Below are 20987 nucleotides of genomic sequence, written 5' to 3'. Positions count from 1 at the left end.
TCGTGGTTAAACAAACTTCTTTCGAAATAAGGGTCATTCTCGGGTGTTCGCAAGTTAGAAAGTAGTAGTTGGTTGTCGGTAGTTGGACATGCCAACTACTTTCTGGTGGTAGTTGGCAGCTGAATATTTCAACTACTTTCAGGTTCGTAGTTAGATATTTAAATGTCCATTATTGATAAAAATACAAGTGTTCTTATACAACAGATCTACTAAACAATGAATTACTTCAAAGAACCCACCCATCTATGGCACCATGTATTGCCAGCCCATAGCGTTTTATCTTGTCATACCCGTCCAAGTGAACAAATATGTTTGGACCTTTGTTGCGATATATTCTTCTAATGAGTTTATGTCTACTTCTGGCTTCAACTCCCTCTGGATCTGACAGCTCCAGCTGATGACGGACCATGTTTCTGAAAGGCAAACAATTGGGTCTTGAATGTTCCGTAGTGCTCAACTAGCTGCAATATGTTAAGCTATTTTGGCAGATGACAATTCAGGCATTAATTTTAAAGGAAATAATTAAATTGCATGTGAGACATTCGTTTAAATGGACAGACGGCGGACAACATTGATTTATTAATGCTCACCGTAAGTTCTCTTTGCACATGAGATTATAAATAATTAAAGTACATTCCCAGCAAACACACAACATCGGTACGATGTCGCTTGATGTGGCGCCTGTCTAAATTATATTTTCATCTGATGTTTATGTGATTATCCCCTTACTCTTAATGCTTTTGAACCGAACGGAACGCCTCGACGTTGTTCTTATCACTCGTGATGTCATGTGGAATTAAATTGGCTGAACAGTAACCCAATCGTCTTGCTCCATGTTCTAATTATAATAAGTGATCCTCAGAGGTAGACAATTATCAAATGTAATTCGGACTGATGATGAATGTTTCGCAACAAAAAAGTTGTCATGGAGCCAAAGTAAGTTACATTTTACAACCACTATAAAGGCTGTCCTGGAATAGTACGAGATCCTCACAATATGGACCCCACAATTTCGTAAACTTGACCTTTTGAAATGATTTAACTCGCGCTTTTACTGTCCATGACTTTGAGATTATGTCCCTTTGTTTGTGGTCCAAATGCGTGAAACATGGTTTGTAGAACATAGTTGTAAGGTAAACAGTTTTATTCGAGCATGTTCCTGCTGATTATTCTCTGCTGTAATATGTAGAGTAAAAACAACCGCCACCAACAAACAGGGGACTTCAACTGTTCAGCACTGGTGCAAAGAGCCCACCAGCTACACCCCTCCCCCCGCCCCTCCCCAAAGGGGGGCATTATCGAACATGCATTAAGTTCAAAAGCTGATAACATCGAAAGGGTTTATAGAAGATAATTCAAAATACATGACGTATTACAATCAGCAAAGGAAACTGTAGTTCCTAGTGTTCTTAGTTATGGTTACTTGTTTTACTATTCTAAGACGAGATCATTTGAAATTTGTATTGGTCATTCGGAAAAAGCATAAACTTCATGAGTTCACTTGTTTTTATATATATGTTATTTTTACGAGCGCCTGTCGTGACTAAGTTCTAAGAGCTCCTACTGTCGTAACTAAGTTCTAAAAGCTCCGCATGTCATAACTAAGTTCTAAGAGCTCTGCTTTTCGTAACTAAGTTCTAAGAGCTCCGCCTGTCGTGACTAAGTTCTAAGAGCTCCGCCTGTCGTGACTAAGCTCTAAGAGCTCCGCCTGTCGTGACAAAGCTCTAAGAGCTCCGCCTGTCGTGACTAAGCTCTAAGAGCTGCGCCTGTCGTGACTAAGTTCTAAGAGCTCCGCCTGTCGTGACTAAGTTCTAAGAGCTCCGCCTGTCGTGACTAAGTTCTAAGAGCTCCGCCTGTCGTGACTAAGTTCTAAGAGCTCCGCCTGTCGTGACTAAGTTCTAAGAGCTCCGCCTGTCGTAACTTAGTTCTAAAAGCTCCGCATGTCATAACTAAGTTCTAAGAGCTCCGCTTTTCGTAACTAAGTTCTAAGAGCTCCGCCTGTCGTGACTAAGTTCTGAGAGCTTCGCCTGTCGTGACTTAGCTCTAAGAGCTCCGCCTGTCGTGACAAAGCTCTAAGAGCTCCGCCTGTCGTGACTAAGCTCTAAGAACTCAGCCTGTCGTGACTAAGTTCTAAGAGCCCCGCCTGTCGTGACAAAGTTCTAAAGGCTCCGCCTGTCGTAACTAAGTTCTAAGAGCTCCGCATATCGTAACCAAGTTCTAAGAGCTTCGCTTGTCGTAACTAAGTTCTAAAAGCTCTCGTTATGAAGCGCTAATAGTTGCGCCTGTCGTGATGAAGCGTTAAGAGGTGCGCCTGTCGTGATGAAACGTTAAGAGGTGTGCCTGTCGTGATGAAGCGCTAAGAGGTGCGTATGTCGTGATGAAGCGCTAAGAGCTGCGCCTGTCGTGATGAAGCGTAAAGTGCTGCGCCTGTCTTGGTGAAGAGTTACGAGGTGCGCATGTCGTGGTGAAGCGTTAAGAGTTGCGCTTGTCGTGCTGAAGAGTTAAGAGGTGCGCATGTCGTGATAAAGCGGTAAGAGATGCGCATGTCGTGGTGAAGAGTTAAGAGGTGCGCCTTTCGTGATGAATCGTAAAGAGGTGCGCATGTCATGATGAATCGTTTAGAGGTGCGCCTGTCGTGATGAAGCGTTAAGAGGCGCGCCTGTCGTGAAAAGCGTAAAGAGGTGCGCATGTCGTGATGAAGCGTTAAGAGCTGCGCCTGTCGTGATGTAGCGTAAAGAGGTACACCTCTCGGAATGAAGCGTGAAGAGGTGCGCATGTCGTGATGAAGCGTAAAGAGGTGCCAATGTCGTGATGAAGCGTTAAGAGCTGCGCCTGTCGTGGAGAAGCGTAAAGAGGTGAACATGTCGTGATGAAGCGTTAAGAGCTGCACCTGTCGTGATGAAGCGTAAAGAGGTGCGCCTGTCGTGATGAGGCGTTAATAGGTGCGCATGTCTTAATGAAGCGTAAAGAGGTGCGCATATCGTGATGAAGCGTAAAGAGGTGCACCTGTCGTGATGAAGCGTAAAGAGGTGCACCTGTTGTGATGAAGGGTAAAGAGGTGCGCCTGTCGTGATGAAGAGTTAAGAGCTGCACCTGTCGTGATGAAGCGTTAAGATCTGCGGCTGTTCGATGAAGCGCTAAGAGGTGCGCCTGTCGTGAAAAGGCGTTAAGAGGTGCGCCTGTCGTGGTAAAGCTTGAAGAGCTGCGCTTGTCATGATGAAGCGCTAGGAGCTGCGCCTTTCGTGATGACACGTTTGGTGGTGCGCCTGTCGCGATGAAGCGTTAGGAGATGCTCCTGTCGTGATGAAGTGTTAAGGTCTGCTCCTGTGGTGATGAAGCGTTAAGATCTGCGCATGTCATGATAAAGCGTTAGGAGATACGCCTTTTATGATGAAGAGTTAAGAGGTGCGCATGTCATGATGAAGCGTTAAGAGCTGCGCCTGTCGTGATGAAGCGTTAAGATCTGCGCATGTCATGATCAAGCGTTAGGAGATGCTCCTTTTATGATGAAGAGTTAAGAGGTGCGCATGTCATGATGAAGCGTTAAGAGCTGCGCCTGTCGTGATGAAGCGTTAAGATCTGCGCATGTCATGATCAAGCGTTAGGAGATGCTCCTTTTATGATGAAGAGTTAAGAGGTGCGCATGCTGTGATGAAGCGTTAAGAGGTGCGCATGTCGTGATGAAGCGTTAAGAGGTGCGCATGTCGTGATGAAGCGTTAAGAGGTGCGCATTTCGTGATGAAGCGTTAAGAGGTGCGCATGTCGTGATGAAGAGTTAAGAGCTGCGCCTGTCGTGATGAAGCGTTAAGAAGTGCACATGTCGTGATGAAGCGTTAACAGGTGCGCATGTTGTGGCAAAGCGTTAAGAGGTGCGCATGTCGTGATGAAGCGTTAGGAGCTGCGCCTGTCGTGATGAAGCGTAAAGAGGTGCGCATGTCGTGATGAAGCGTAAAGAGGTGCGCATGTCGTGATGAAGCGTTAAGAGGTGCGCATGTTGTGATGAAGCGTTTTAAGAGGTGCACATGTCTTGATGAGGCGTTAAGAGGTGCGCATATCGTGATGAAGCGTTAAGAGATGCGCATGTCGTGAAGAAGCGTTAAGAGGTACGCATGTCGTGCAGAAGAATTTAGAGGTGCACATGTCGTGATGAAGCGTTAGGAGCTGCGCCTGTCGTGATGAAGCGTTAGGAGCTGCGCCTGTCGTTATGAAGCGTTAAGAGGTGCGCCTGTCGTGATGAAGCGTTAGGAGCTGCGCATGTCGTGATGAAGCGTAAAGAGGTGAGCATGTCGTGATGAAGCGTTAAGAGGTGCGCATGTCGTGATGAAGCGTTTAGAGGTGCGCATGTCGTGATGAAGCGTGTAGAATTGCGCATGTCGTGGTGAAGCGTTAAGAGATGCGCATGTCGTGATGAAGCGTTAGGAGCTGCGCATGTCGGGATGAATCGCTTAGAGCTCCACCTGTTGTGTTGAAGCGTTAAGAGGTGCGCCTGTCGTGATGAAGCGTTAAGAGGTGCGCATGTCGTGATGAAGCGTTAAGAGGCGCGCATGTCATGATGAAGCGTTAAGAGCTGCGCCTGTCGTGATGAAGCGTTTAGAGGTGCGCATGTCGTGATGAAGCTTTAGAATTGCGCATGTCGTGTTGAAGCGTTAAGAGATGCGCATGTCGTGATGAAGCGTTAGGAGCTGCACATGTCGTGATAAAGTGTTAAGAGGTGCGCATGTCGTGATGAAGCGTTAATAGGTACACATGTCTTGGTGTAGGGTTAAGAGGTGCTCATTTCGTGATGAAGCGTTAAGAGGTGCGCCTGTCGTGATGAGGCGTTTAGAGGTGCGCCTGTCGTGATGAGGCGTTAAGAGATGCGCCTGTCGTGATGAAGCGTTAGGAGCTGCGCCTGTCGTCTTGAAGCGTTAAGAGCTGCACCTGTCGTGATGAAGTGTTTAGAGGTGCGCATGTCGGGATGAAGCGCTTCGAGCTCCACCTGTCTTGCTGAAGCGTTAGGAGGTGCGCATGTCATGATGAAGCGTTAAGAGGTGCGCCTGTCGTGATGAAGCGTTAAGAGGGGAGCATGTCATGATCAAGCGAAAAGAGGTGCGCCTGTCTTGATGGAAAGTTAAGAGGTGCGCTTGATGAAGCGTTTAGAAGTGCGGCTGTCGTGATAAAGCATCAAAAGTGTTAAGAGATGCACATATCGTGGTGAAGCATTAAGGGCTGCGCATGTTTTTGTTAAGCGTTTAGAGCTGCGCCTGTCGTGATAAAGCGTTAAGAGGTGCGCATGACGTGATGAAGCGTTAAGAGCTGCACATGTCGTGGTGAAGCTTTAAGAGGTGCGTATCTCTCGATGAAGCTTTAAGTGCTGCGCCTGTCGTGATGAAGTGAAAGAGCTCCGCCTGTCGTGGTGAAGAGTTAAGAGGTGGGCATGTCATGATGAAGCGTTAAAAGGTGCGCCTGTGGTGATGAAGCGTAAAGAGCTACGCCTGTCGTGCTGAAGAGTTAAGAGGTGCGCATGTCGTGATGAAGCGTTAAGAGCTGCGCCTGTCGTGATGAAGCGTTAAGAGCTGCGCCTGTCGTGATGAAGTGTTAAGAGCTGCGCCTGTCGTGATGAAGCGTTAAGAGGTGCGCATGTCGTGATGAAGCGTTAAGAGCTGCGCCTGTCGTGATGAAGCGTTAAAAGGTGCGCCTGTCGTGATGAAGCGTAAAGAGCTACGCCTGTCGTGCTGAAGAGTTAAGAGGTGCGCATGTCGTGATGAAGGGTTAAGAGCTGCACCTGTTGGTAAAAGCGTTAATAGGTGCGCATGTCATGATGAAGCGTTAAGAGCTGCGCCTGTCGTGATGAAGTATTAAGAAGTGCCCCTGTCGTGATGAAGCGTTAAGATCTGCGCCTGTCGGGATAAAGCATTAAGGTGTGTTACTGTCGTGATGAAGCGTTAGGAGCTGCGCCAGTCGTGATGAAGGGTTAAGAGATGCGCATGTCGTGATGAAGCGCTAAGAGCTCTGCCTGTCGTGATGAAGCGTAAAGAGTTGCGCCTGTCTTAGTGAAGAGTTAAGAGATGTGCATGTCATGATGAAGGGTTTAGAGCTGCACCTGTTGTAATGAAGCGTTAAGAGGTGCGCATGTCATGATGAAGCGGTTAGATGTGCGCCTGACGGGATGATGCGTTAAGAGGTGCCCCTGTCATGATGAAGCGTTAGGAGCTGCGCCAGTCGTGATGGAGTGTTAAGAGATGCGCATGTCGTCATGAAGCGTTAAGAGATGCGCATGTCGTGGTGAAGGATTAAGGGATGCGCATGTCGTGGTAAAGCGTTAAGAACTGCGCATGTCGTGGTGAAGCGTTAGGAGCTACGCCTGTCGTGATAAAGCGTTAAGAGGTGCGCATGTCGTGGTGAAGCGTTAAGAGCTGCGCATGTCGTGGTAAAGCGTTTAGAACTGCGCATTTCGTGATGAAGCGTAAAGAGCTGCGCATGTCGTGGTGAAGCGTTAAGATGTGCGCATGTCGTGGTGAAGCGTTAAGAGGTGCACCTCTCCTGATGAAGCGTTAAGAGCTGCGCCTGTCGTGATGAAGCGTTAAGAGGTGCGCATGTCGTGGTGAAGAGTTAAGAGTACGCATGTCGTGAAGAAGCGTTAAGAGGTGCGCATGTCGTGATGAAGCGTTAAGTGCTGCGCCTGTCGTGATGAAGTATTAAGAGGTGTGCATGTCGTGATGAAGAGTTAAGAGGTGCACATGTCGGGATGAAGCGTTAAGAGGTTCGCCTGTCGTGATGAAGCGATTAGAGGTGTTCCTGTCGTGATAATGCATTTAGAGGTGCGCATGTCGTGATGAAGCGAAAAGAAGTATGCCTGTCGTGATGAAGCATTAACAGGTGCGCCTGTCGTGATGAAGCGTAAAGGGGTGGACCTGTCGTGATGAAGCGTTAAGAGGTGCCAATGTAGTGATGAAGCGTTAAGTGGTGCACCAGTCGTGAAGGGAGCCCTTTTTAGTGATTGGTTTATGCGATCGTACTTGAGACGGAAATAATTGATTTTAGCCTTTCGATTGTAAGTGTATGCACAGAAAAATGTCGTTGAAAATTTAGAATTCTAGAATGATACTATTTTGACTTCTGTTAGAGTGATTTGAATTTATCTTTCGTGAGAGGTGCGTATGTCGTGATTAAGCGCTAAGAGCTGCGCCTGTCGTGATGAAGCGTTTAGAGGTATGCATGTCGTAATGAAGCGTAAAGAGGTGCGCATGTCGTGATGAAGTGTTAAGAGCTGCGCCTGTCGTGATGAAGCGAAAAGAGGTGCGCCTGTCGTGATGAAGCGTGAAGAGGTGCGCCTGTCGTGATGAAGCGTTAGGAGTTGCACATGTTGTGATGGGGCGTTAAGGGCTGCGACTGTCGTGATAAAGCATTAAGATCTGCCGTGATGAAGCGTTAAGAGGTGCGCATGTCGTGGTGAAGCGTACATAGCTGCACCCGTCGTGATGAAGAATTAAGAGCTGCACCTGTCGTGATGAAGAGTAAAGAGCTGCGCATGTCGTGGTGAAGAGTTATGATGTGCGCATGTCGTGGTTAAGAGTTAAGATGTGCGCATGTCGTGATGAAGCGGTAAGAGGTGCGCCTGTCGTGATGAAGCGTAAAGAGAAGAACATGTCTTGATGAAACGTTAAGAGCTGCGCCTGTCGTGATGAAGCGTAAAGAGGTGCGCCTGTCGTGATGAAGCGTTAAGAGGTGCGCCTGTCGTGATGAAGCGTTTAGAGGTGCGCCTGTCGTGATGAAGTGTAAAGAGGTGCGCCTGTCGTGATGAAGCGTTAAGAGGTGCGCATGTCGTGATGAAGCGTTAAGAGGTGCGCATGTCGTGATGAAGTGTTAAGAGGTGCGCATGTCTTAATGAAGCGTAAAGAGGTGCGCATCTCGTGATGAAGCGTAAAGAGGTGCACCTGTCGTGATGAGGCGTAACTAGGTGCACCTGTCGTGATGGAGCGTAAAGAGGTGCGCCTGTCGTGATGAAATGTACAGAGCTGCACCTGTCGTGATGAAGCGTTAGGAGCTGCGGATGTTCGATGAAGCGTTAGGAGGTGCGCCTGTCGTAAAAAGGCTTTAAGAGCTGCGCCTGTCATGATGAAGCGATTGGAGCTGCACCTTTCGTGATGAAGCGTTAAGAGGTGCGCCTGTCGCGATGAAGCGTTAGGAGATGCTACTGTCGTGATGAAGCGTAAAGGTCTGCTCCTGTGGTGATGAAGCATTAAGATCTGCGCATGTCATGATGAAGCATTGGGAGATGCGCCTTTCATCATGAAGCGTTAAGATCTGCGCATGTCATGATGAAGCGTAAAGAAGTGCATATGTCGTGATGAAGCGTTAAGAGGTGCGCCTGTCGTGTATAAGCGTTAAGAGGTGCACCAGTCGTGAAGAAGCGTTAAGAGGTGTGGCTGTCGTGAAGAAGCGTTAATAGGTGCACCAGTCCTGAAGAAGCATTTAGAAGTGCTCATGTCGTGATGAAGCTTCAAGAGATGCACCTGTCGTGATGAAGCGTTAAGAGCTGCGCCTGTCGTGATGAAGCGTTAAGAGGTGCGCCTGTCGTGATGAAGCGTTAAGAGGTGCACCTGTCGTGATGAAGCGTTAAGAGGTGCACCTGTCGTGATGAAGCGTTAAGAGGTGCGCCTGTCGTGATGAAGCGTTAAGAGGTGCACCTGTCGTGATGAAGCGTAAAGAGGTGCACATGTCGTGATAAAGCGTTAAGAGCTGCGCCTGTCGTGATGAAGCTTCAAGAGGTGCACCTCTCGTGATGAATCATTAAGAGGTGCACATGTCGTGATGAAGCGTTAAGAGGTGCACCTGTCGTGATGAAGCGTAAAGAGGTGCACATATCGTGATAAAGCGTTAAGAGCTGCGCCTGTCGTGATGAAGCGTTAAGAGGTGCACCTGTCGTGATGAAGCGTTAAGAGGTGCACCTGTCGTGATGAAGCGTTAACAGGTGCACATATCGTGATAAAGCGTTAAGAGCTGCGCCTGTCGTGATGAAGCGTTAAGAGGTGCACCTCTCGTGATGAATCATTAAGAGGTACACATGTCCTGTTGAAGCGTTAAGAGGTGCACTTGTCGTGATGAAGCGTAAAGAGGTGCACATATCGTGATAAAGCGTTAAGAGCTGCGCCTGTCGTGATGAAGCGTTAAGAGGTGCACCTCTCGTGATGAATCATTAAGAGGTACACATGTCGTGATGAAGCGTTAAGAGGTGCACCTGTCGTGATGGAGCGTTAAGAGGTGCGCCTGTCGTGATGAAGCGTCAAGAAATACATGCTCCGGCCGGTATTTAACTAGGTATGAGCAATTAACATCACGCTTGACTTAGCAATCTTATTGCAAGCAATCATACTTTAAAAGTATCGTATGTTAGAATGAAAACCGCGATAGACAAGCCCGACTGCTTGCTTAGGCGTTTGTGCAAATAGTTTGATAAAATACATGTTTCAAAGAGAAAAGCTTTTTAATCGTGTTTTAGGGGTGACTGTCACTGCGTTGAAGTTTCATGAATAGATCAATGCAATCTTACGAAGATCTCAATTTTCCCAGCTGTAGACAGTTTATATATAACTTGGGTATGATTACGACAATTGTATTCAGCTTAAATCAATATTTACTATTCAAACCATACATTAAGATGAAATTGATATGTAAGCAGTCTTTCGGTCAAAATTTAGAAGCCGTGTTAGATGTGTGTCTTAAAATAATTGTTCCGTACACTGAAGGGTTGCTCCGGCCAGTTGATAGTTGAGGGCATGCTAGTAGTTTTGAGTCACGAAATCGTGTTTCATTGTCCGTTCTTATCAAGCTATTCAATATGATGCGTGTGTAATCCGTTTATGGTGTTTATACGTGTGTGTCCCTCGTTCAGTATTGTTTGGGAGTCGAAACATGGTTTATATTTGAATGTTTGACTGATCCCAGTAGTTTACATTGCATTATTGACGTCGCGTTGGACCATGGAGGGTCACGTTATCAAAATAAATCAGCCAATATTATTTTTGTAAAATAACACTATAGAATATGTTTAATAAAAAAACAACCTTTATAAACAAACAATTGTATATACTTATAAAAGAAAAATGTTCCACCCAAAACACATTTATTGTGTATCGTTATTACAAAATTTTTTTTTTGGGCACATCAAATGTGAAATAATAACCTGTCAAAAAAAAACTCGTAGGCTACGGGTTTTTTATACATTAATTTACGAACCTTATGACCCTCTTCATCAAAGCTCAGGAAAAACGTTTCGGAGGATTTTTTTCTTATTTAAGAAAATCTGATATTTAATAACTAAACAGAATAGTCAATGACAACTCATAATATATAACAATATCAATAATATCATGTAGAAACTGTACGTAACCCAACAATAACATAGGCTCACACGATAACCCGTCTGCCAATCAAATCGCAAGATTTTCAATTAAGATACTTCCGGTTTGAGAAAGTATTTGAACTTTCGCTCTTTGTTTACAAATACTTCCCACAGGTGCAAATCACTTCTTACGGCTATTGACATTGCAACTTTTGCAAACCATTGTATTTGAACTTTCGATATTTGCTAAGAAATACTTCCCACAGGTGCCAGTCACTTCTTACGACTATTGACATTGCAACTTTTGCAAACCTTTGTATTTGAACTTTCGATTTTTGCTAACAAATACTTTCCACAGGTGCAAAACACTCATAATGCATACTAGCATTGTAACTTTTGCAAACCTTCGTATTTGAACTTGCGAGTTTTGTTAACAAATACTTCCCACAGGTGTAATTCACTCTTCCTCACAAAACAATAACTGTACATTGCTATGGGTCGATTTAAAGCGGGCCTTTCTTGCTGTCTCCTACAGCAATTTTGTACTTGTACTGTATTGTGTTGGAGGGCTGTATTAACATTCTTACACAGTGGTAGATGCTGTAATTGTCAGAACAGTGGCCGAGCGCAGAGGTTTGGGGGTTACCTTTGACCTAATCATGGGAGAAACCATGCTTTTGTACGTAACTGTTCCTGATAAGATCAGCAAAATCCAGTATTTACATTTAATGATAGATCCAATATCCCCTTTTAGTTACACCTTCCAAAGTTGTTTCTATCAAGCCAGATTAATTATAACATGCTTACCAACTACACATCAATACACGATGTGTATATTGCAACTTTTTGCTATTTAAATGTTTACGATATTTAAAAAAGTTATACTCTTAAAGAACTAACCATTTTACAGTGGTGAGTCAACTAGCGGAACCGTGGGCGTGTGGATTGTCCTAACAGCCGGTAAAACTAGTTTATGTTTTCACTGTTTTCAGTGCTGTAACCCATCTTACCTTTTGTAAACGTATTCATGAATGTAATAAGGAACATCTTTTGAATTTACTTGTCCGAGTGTACATATTTTAAGCAACATGTTCTCACTTTCAGGTCACAAGCTCATTGTTATGTTTTGATATGTTATGTATGTTTGTTATTCATGTCGGAAAATAGCTCGTTGAGCTTATGTTTTCTTGTCATCATATACCCACCTTTAAAGAAAAAAGTATTGTATTTTGTAGCATACACCTTGTATATTTCCGATAAAATTGAAGGTAAATCTGATGTGAAGTATAAATACATGTGTGTAAATCTTAGTTTAGTAAAAGTCCATAAAATAATCAATGATTTAATTCTTACATTCCCCCACTAAATTGTCAAAGTGAACATTACATATCAATATGGTCTGGGACCACTCCCGGAAAATGATATATGCTCAATGTCGTGGTAACTTTAGAATCACCTTTAGCTGCAAAAAGGTTGCCCTTTTTACAAAGAACTTAACATAATTTGACACTGAATTGGTGAACCCTATGTTTTCTTGTGATTGTTCTACAGCAGCCAATAAATTATGTTTTAAGTGGGACTATTTTTAAGTTCTAAAGATAAATGCCTTTATGAAATGTTTAGTGAAACTAACTTAGGTCTTACGCCAAGTGATCAAACTGGTTTAAGCTCTAAATGTTCATGTTTGTTTACTTATGAATGTTTATTTTTAACAAAACTATAATTCAGCAATAGACTGTTGGTGTTTATCTCCCTTTGACCGTTTGTTGTATGTTTTCAGGCGGACGAATACAAACATATATTGATCGGCGCACGATTATTTTCTGTACTGTGAATTTTGGTCAAAATGGAAAATGAAATGGGTAGGTCAATACATTTTTGATTATTTGAAAACTTTAAATGCTGTATCTGATTGTTGTCTGTAAAACTACGATTTCTTTATAAGTTGGGTTATGTTTTCTCGAGTAAACCCCACGTTAATTATATAAAAATACATATAGCCTTTCTTATACAAATATTTACGAGAGTATTGAATAAATGAAGAACATAACACATATGTTTGCATTTAAACGAAAGTACATAATTTGAAGCCATCACGCATAAATAAGGGGTAATTATTGTAACCGCTCGGCTCGGACTCAACAGTAGAAACAATACTTTCATTGATTCCATGACATTTAATAATCCACGGTAATGATCTGAGTTCCAGAAAATGACATTCCATGAGGCACACTTGATGGCTCTAAATGTGGCAAGAGAGTTCAGGTTTTTCATTTTGAAACCCTATTGCAAAATGTTTTAATTTAGTGTTATTCATGCATAATTTATTTGCCATATTGAAATGATATGTTTGCTTTGGCAGTTTTCAGAGAATGGGGTTGCGGAGGGTGCACCCCCCCCCCCCAACCCCCCTGGACCCGCTACATTTTAATCGGTTTTCCGTTTTTCTCCTTTGTTATGAGCTTCTTGTTAAACATTAATATAAAACTATTTGATACATAGCGTTTTATAAGTTTTTCTGTCTATGCTATGGAATGAACAATGCATATTTGCTAAAACTATCGCTTGAGAAAATCAGCACGCGAAAAAAAGAATTCCTTAAGTTACATTTGAATATAACCCATTAAAACCCAAATATCATACGGCACATTTTGTGAATATAATCCAATAATCGCAACCTTGTAATTGACTTGTGGTATAGGTACAAATGGGTACACCTATTGCATTAATTGCATTTGGCTGGGAATTGGCACGAACACAAAACATTTACTATATATCACATGTCGTTGAAGACAAGAAGACGCCTACATTGATAGAAGTTTTGATTTTTCTACTCTTAAGAAATAATATACCTAAAGCAAAATATAAATATAAATTTCAGTTTTCATGTTTTGCCTTCGCATTGAGAAAATGATGAAATAGGTAGGTTAATGAATAGGTATTTATTGGAAAACTTGTTATGCTGTATCTGTTTAATGTCTTTAAAATTCACTTAGTGTGGATATGGCTTTATCGAGTAAACCCCACGTTTGTTATACATACGTATAAACATTTAAATCGCATTGCTTATGTATACATAACATAACATAAACATAACATAAGTTTTATTAGCATTAATGTTGTGGCAACATCATAGCCATACAAAAGATAACATACAATGAAATACAGTGGTACAGTACACAAGAACACAAACTTTTACACAGAAGAAGAGTGAACATTTAATTTCCACCTCTGTTGCAAAATGCACATGTATGTGTATCAGAATATCAAAACAATGTGCATTAAATCGAAAGTACATCCTTTGATGCTATCGCGCACAATTAAGAAGTAATAATTGCAATTTTAATAATCGTGGGTTATTAACAGAGGCGGTTTTAGACGGTTATTGAAGTTTAAAGAGGCGTACTTAATGGCTCTTTAAAATTTGGCAAAGGGGTTAAAGTATTTATCCTCTATGATAATTTAAATAAAAATATTAGGAGGAAATGGTGCATTTTGGTTAAATTCATGCGCACTTTTTTGACCATATTTACATGGATTGTTTACTTGGGAAATTTTAAGAGAAGGAGGTGGCGGATGGTGCCCCCTCCCCCTAAAAAACAACAACGAACAAAACAAACACAACATTTATTATGAGTTATATTACATTTATATAAGACTATTTGATATATAGCGATTTAAAAGATTTTTTGTCTATGTTTTGTAAAATACAATTCATATTTGCTTTAACTGTCGCTTTATGCACCAGTCAATTGTAACCACGATCCCCCACCCCCCTAGTTCCGGGGAATAGTGGGGACTTTGAATTTCGGTCCAGCCAAACCCGGGTAAAATCCTTACCTTCGGGGACAAACTGCTGGTAAATTCCCCGCCAAATGCCCCCGCACTCGAGGGACCCTAGGTAAGGCCCATCCCCCGCTATTTTTGGTGCGAAGACATAACCACCGCATTCACCCGGCACTGCGGGGCCACCTGGAAGGTTAAAACACGGCCCATTTCCCCGGCTATCCCCGGCATAGCCCCGGACCTAGGGGGTGGGGGAGAGGGCGTGGTAACAATTGACTGGTGCACAAAGAAATGTGCGCGCAAAAACGGATGTCTCCAAGTAGCATTTAAATATAACCCATTAAAATTACAACAATTACAACAGCTTATTTTGTGGACATCCTCTGTTGACCACAACCTTGGTATTTACCTGTGGAACAGGTACAAATGTTATAATAAGTGTATTAATGACATTTGTCAAGAAATTAGCATCAACACAAAAAACGCTGACTATATATCTCATGTCGTTGAAGATAAGGAAGAACGACAGAAAGAAAGAAAGTTTATTCAAAAGAAATATACTACACAATACATATTTGAAACAGGCCCATATGACATGTGATCAAATTAATGTAATACAATGGGTTAGAACTTTGTTAAAGTTAACAACACGATTAACGACATAGTTGTTACCTTTTAATACACCTGTTGAAGATGTACTCATGTATTTAAATAAACACAGCTGAAACAGTTTTCTCTACTCTTGCTAGGAATACTGTAGATCATAAGCGTATATGTGAAACTGACATAGGAATATTGATTTGAAAGTTAACATCGATCACGTTCACAACGTTGTTAACTTAAACAAAGTTCTGAACAATCCGCCCATTGTCTTATATATATATATATATATATATACATGTATCGCTGAGCATAATTATAAATAGTTTTATTCATATCACAATGTAACAACCATATCTCTATAAACATGTTTTCTAAAGATATCAAGTATGAATTGCTTTTGTTTATCTATGAAAGGTATAACTTGTACATACATATTCGATTAAGAAAACCAGGCCCATGATCAAATGTGTATGCTAAATATGTTCGTAAGTCAAAATATCTTTAGCGAACAAATAAATGATTAAACAAATAAACATATTATAAGACAACAGCTTTATCTTTAATCTAGATAATAATAATAATAATAATAATAATAATAATAATAATAATAATAATAATATGTTTATAATAACAAGAAGACGCCTATGTTGGAAGAAGTTTGAATGAGTTGTTTACTCTTAAATTGTTAGTTATTTATTATATTATTAGACGCTGCAATGTTAACATATATGAAACACATATTAATCTTAACGGCCTCGTAGCTAAAAGTTGAAAGGCTAATATTTTCGTCTGTGCACAAATCATATGCTATTTGGTATCGATAATTGATGTAAAGTGAGTTAAACAAGTAATTTAAAGGTAAAACGATTCATTTTGCGCAGCTATCTACTCGTTTTACCTTTAAACAGCAATCTTAACTTGTCTAAACATGTTGAAGTATGATCCGTTTAAAGTAGAAGTTTTACCATGTTAATATTAGAGTTGTCGCGAGGGTCTTCTTTTCCCTGTTCATGTATTAAACTACCAGTAAAAGTCATGCTTGACTTAAAATCACATGAGAATCAATGAATTTACGTGCAGACTGACATTCACTAAAACGCATTCATCGTGATTTTGTACTTCCTTTATTTGTAACATCGTTTACAAGTAACAGTTAGATGGCATAACATTTTATTTTAATGATTACGAATAGTCGGAGTGAGCGTAGCGAACGAGCCCTTTTTATCATTACAATATTACTTTAGGCCATCTAACTGTCTTAAAGTACTATCTTATTGGCTGACACATCGTCAACGCAAAATCTGACGCAGGGACTGTGTATGGGATGAGTGGCAGAAGGCAGAACTTTAAACAGTCGCAAAAGTTAGAATTCCTTCCTAGTGCTTCATGTTTGCATATCTACAAGTTCATTGGCTGTAAATGTAGGCTGTATGCTCACTGGAGGTTCTAGACTGGAGGTTGTACTTTGAGTGTAAATATGATGAACTGAACCACGTTTGCACACGTGTGACGCTTAAATCATTCAAACCTCACATACATAAATGGCATAGAACGCTCAAAGGGTCCACACGTTGACATACCAGTTATGGTTTGCTACTTCCCTATTATCTTCCTATCCAAGCTGAGTTTGTTAATTAATGCTATAAAGATGTGATATGGACTTAATCCGGCGGATACAGCATACACGACTACACGAATATTTGCGTATAACATCTCTATAATCTTCCAATTAACACTAATTTTGTTTATCAATCATACTCTAATTTAGATAGAGGACCGACAGATTCCGACGATTACAACTTACATGACGAAAATGTGCAGTTGTTTGAGACTGTGGTTCGGTACAGCAGCCTTGCAACCCGAAAGCAACCGGAAACACTCTTGCTCTTTGGATTATCGGGTTCGGGAAAGACCTCTATTGTTAACACGATCTTCAATGAATTGACTGGTATACCTGATTCAGCTTTACAGGCTGGCTCTGGTAGCACCCAGTCTAAAACACTTGACTTCAAGTGGTGCGTAAGATTTATTCTTCCTTTTGTGTAGGTTTTGAAATACTATGATTTAAATGGTTAAGATGTTAATGAAACATAAATATCGTGTTCTCACTAGATATGATAAAACAGTGTTAAAACATATATTCTTATATCAATCGAATGTCCTCGCTCGCCGATTTGCGCTATATGGCTACGTCTAATGTATAGCTTGTAAAATTTTGGTTCATTTAACATGTTTACAATTTGTATAAACCCTTACATCCATTGAACACTTAACGCATAATAAACATGTTGAAATATGTTTAAACATACCTATAGAGAGATTGTTTCCTTTATTTAAAACGTATAATCTGCTTCTTAGTATACCCTTTACCCCCCCCCCCACCTCTTGATATAAATTTCGGGACTTTATGGGAGTTGCGTCTCTCAACTTTATTCGCATGTAGCTACAATTTTTTTATCTATTATATGACATACACACATGCAACGTCAACGATATGTTGGCTAGCATGAGCTGTTGTGCACCGGAATAAAAATGAAATAACAATGGAATAACAATAAAATAACAACGGAATGACAATTAAATAACAATAACAAAACAATGTAATAACAATGAAATAAAATAAAAATGAAATAACAAACGGAATAACAATGACATGAACATGGAATATCTTGTATGTTATAAATTGGGGTACCGCCTTGGAATGGTCAATACCACCGGGGGCTTCCTCCAGTCTATTTTTTCCATGAATATTTTCAAAGACGTCCTTCATTTACCTTAATATACTCTATTTCATAGGTATGTCAATTGTGGGATACTCCAGGAAAATATAATCGATTTTGACCTTCAATCAAAAATTGGTGCAATCATCGGCAATCTTCCAAACATCATTGACTGCGCTGGGAAGGGCAACGTTAACGACGAACAAGCCAAAGAGATATTGAGGCATACGCTCACAGGTGCTGTACTGTTTTGCAATACAGTTGTACATTATTATTGATCTAATAGCAATACTCATAACAAAGTTGAAGGATGGATTTATATTGTAAATGTTTGCAATAATCAATAGACTCTATAATTATTGCGGACTCATTTAATTAATATCTTAACATTAAAACATTTACAACTTCAGGTCGCATCCCACCAGGGACAAGCATAGCTGCTTTGGAGGAATTGCAAAACAAAAAAGGAGTTGGTTGCTTAAATGTGGTGCTTCCTCCATGCAATCCTGAATGGGCGGTCACAAAGATCATATTTGTACAATCGGCAGCGGACTCAATCCCAGAACAACTACTCGATATGTTGCATGACGTTCTGTCAGAACACGACGATCGTTTGCAAACGAAATGTGAGTGTGCAGCTTCAATTAATTATTCAGTTTATTTGTGCATTGCGAAATTCCGTCCACAAAGAACATTTGAATATCAATAATGCTCATAATAAGCGTAAATTATCATGCCTAAACCGCTTACAAATCTGCACTTGAAAGCAAGAATGCACCAAGGTGATTTTAAGTGTTTATAATGCCTTTCTTTGTTAGCTATTGACAAGCATTGATATGTTTTAACTTGGCATGAATATTTAATCCCGAACAGCCTATATTAGACCACAAGCAGTTTCGACCGACCCAGAAAAACTATGTAAAATACTTCTATTGCGCGTGCCTTCCAGTAAAACCCGCTGTGATTGTTTACCAACACAGCAGAACTATCAGAAAACTTCATGTGAAAAAATACAAATTCAAATGTTGATATAAATTTAAGTTTTACTTAAAACAACAACAATTAGTCATGTTTTACTAATGCCAAATTGAACCATTGATTTAGAATGATTTCACGTATATACCACTTGCTTATTTCGTCTGTCATATTTTAAATATATACTAGGATCAAAACCCTATGCACTACCACATTCTTAGTATAGTGCAAAAACGCGTCAAAATGTTTTGCTTATACTTATGTTGATGAAATTTATCTACAGGTTACTTAACTGAAATATAATTGGACGCTCAGTTATCATTACTTAATACATATTGCAGCCTAGGCAGGTCATACAGAGTGAGGCTTGTATTACCAGGGTTCAGGATGGGTGCATTTATCCTTTTTTATAACGTGAAAGCCATAAGAAGGGGTGATGCATTCCTTTGCTACTCTTGTGGACAGTGATCAGTTACTATATAGTGACTCCTTGGCAATTTTGTAAATATTGTTATCTTAATGTTACTTGAAATATTTAAAACAAGTTATACAACCTGAAAATGAAGTTGTGAAGTATAGAAAAAGGTCATGGTCGAAAACAGGTTGTAAAGGAGGCCAAATTACTACATGTGACAGCCGCTATTTTGGATGCAAAATGAAAACAACAGACGATTGATACGAATCTTATTTTTTTATTTATTTTTTTTTTTTTTGGGGGGGGGGGGGGGCTTTCAAAGATGAATGATACACACAAACATTTTTTGTTATCTCTGTATTAGTTATTATACAAATGAAAATAACCCTTATGCAGTCGAACAAAAGTCGTTCCGGGATACATTACATCGAAACATGTATATTGACTTCGTGTTTTTTTTTTGTTTTTTTAGTCAAGGCAAGCCTGTTTACGGTAATTACCAAACATGACCTGGTTAAAGAGGCAGGAAGGGATCAATACGGAAGTTACCAAGATGCCACCATCACGGTTCAAGATTTCCAAGACAAGAAAGACAAGCTAGCTACTGCTCTAGGGATAAAGAACAATGTCGGCGACAACTGCATTCCATGGGCAAGCTATTGCGACACAGTCCGTATGCCGTCTCCAAAGGTCCAAAACTCCGTCTTGAAGCTACTTCGACAAATCCAGTGTCCAAAACCAGTGGAGCACACAGGCGTGCCTTTGCCAAGGATAACTCTGCTTCAATCGTGGCGACTGAATCTAAATGCGTTTTTTACCACTAGTTCATGTCGAACTTACGTTCTCATTTTTGTTATCTGTACTCTGGTTGCAGCCTTCTTATGGCTCATTGCACAAGTGCGTGAAAGCCCAAATACAAGTTCCATTGTACATCATGCGACTGGTGAGCAAATCAATTCTACAGGAACGCAATAAAACTTAATTTTTATTTCCAAAAGTGTGTCAAAGCCCTCATAGGGTTATTACTGTACATCGTGCGACCAGTGAGCAAACCAATTCTACAGGAAAAACCCCAAAACGTTTTAGTTTTGTCACGTGATCGCGTCCCGGTAGTTATCAAAATATACAGGTCGTCTTTCTGTTATTTTTCACTATTGCTTCGACGTTCTTATTTTATTTCATAACTGCCTTGGTTACTAAACTTTGATATTTTGAAACAAAATAGTGACCATTTTTTAAATAGCAGGTTATCTTAAACTTCGATATCATCGGAACAAATGGTTGTTTTAATTTTTGTCTCACAGTCCTTAATCCCGTACTTAAAATAGGTTTATGTTATGAGTTTGCAACTGATTTTATCCTTGTAGTCGATCAAATAATTGATATTATGATAATGACGAACTGTGATAGATCGAGTAGTGTATATTCATACGCTTAGAATGTATCCGTAAGACTCTTTAATTCTGCTCGTTCCACAATTTACAAAATCATAATTAGGTAATACGTATGCCTATGGCGCAGGTACAATTGTGGAATTGTCAGTCTGTATAATTGATTTCTTAATTGTATAGAACTGTCTTGTGTGATTGAATTGTATGAAACTATTGTGTATGAATGTTCTTTCGTGATATTTTCCTTTAATAGCATTAATACCATGAAGTCCTAAAGATATGTTTGATTTTTGTATTTAAATTTTACTTTGCGTTTTATGTAAATGTCATTTATCGTATTAATTTTTAAATAAGATATATGCAGAGATGTTTTACTTATTAGTTCTGTCTTATTTGCATATACTTGCCCGAAATGGGGTCTCAATGGTTTCCAACATGCTAAAGGCGGAACCAACTGTACAGTCTATAACTGAATCTTGGTGGTTCACTTTAAAGACCCCCTGGCTGTAAATATGCTTATACAGTGGAGTGCATGTGGAAGTAAACAATTGGATATGTTGAATAAGGCATGTGAACATTTTCATAAATCTACTATATAAAAGGAAAAAAATAAAGGTTAACAAAAATAGCGTTGTTCTTAAGTACATCTGCTTTCACCAATAATAAACATTTGCATCTACTGTGATCCATCGCTTACAGCTGCGTCTGTAATGATCAAGTGCTATAAGCTGCGCTTTGTCGTGATCAAGCGCTAAGAGGTGCGCCTGTCGTGA

General features: G+C 40.6%; 1 protein-coding gene across 1 annotated transcript; it reads left to right on the top strand.

Annotated features, from left to right (window-relative positions):
* The first annotated feature begins 12104 nt into the window (after positions 1-12104).
* LOC128233566 (uncharacterized) lies at positions 12105-20581 on the top strand. The gene is made up of 5 exons (XM_052947301.1): positions 12105-12186; positions 16482-16728; positions 17510-17670; positions 17844-18059; positions 19296-20581. The coding sequence occupies exons 1-5, from the start codon at positions 12171-12173 to the stop codon at positions 19796-19798; spliced, it is 1143 nt and encodes a 380-aa protein (XP_052803261.1). The 5' UTR covers positions 12105-12170; the 3' UTR covers positions 19799-20581.
* The last annotated feature ends 406 nt before the right edge of the window (positions 20582-20987 follow it).

The sequence above is a fragment of the Mya arenaria genome, chromosome 5, assembly GCF_026914265.1.
Source record: "Mya arenaria isolate MELC-2E11 chromosome 5, ASM2691426v1".
Classification (NCBI taxonomy): domain Eukaryota; kingdom Metazoa; phylum Mollusca; class Bivalvia; order Myida; family Myidae; genus Mya; species Mya arenaria.
Note: the sequence above shows the minus strand (reverse complement) of the source record. Positions and strands in the feature narration are given on the sequence as shown.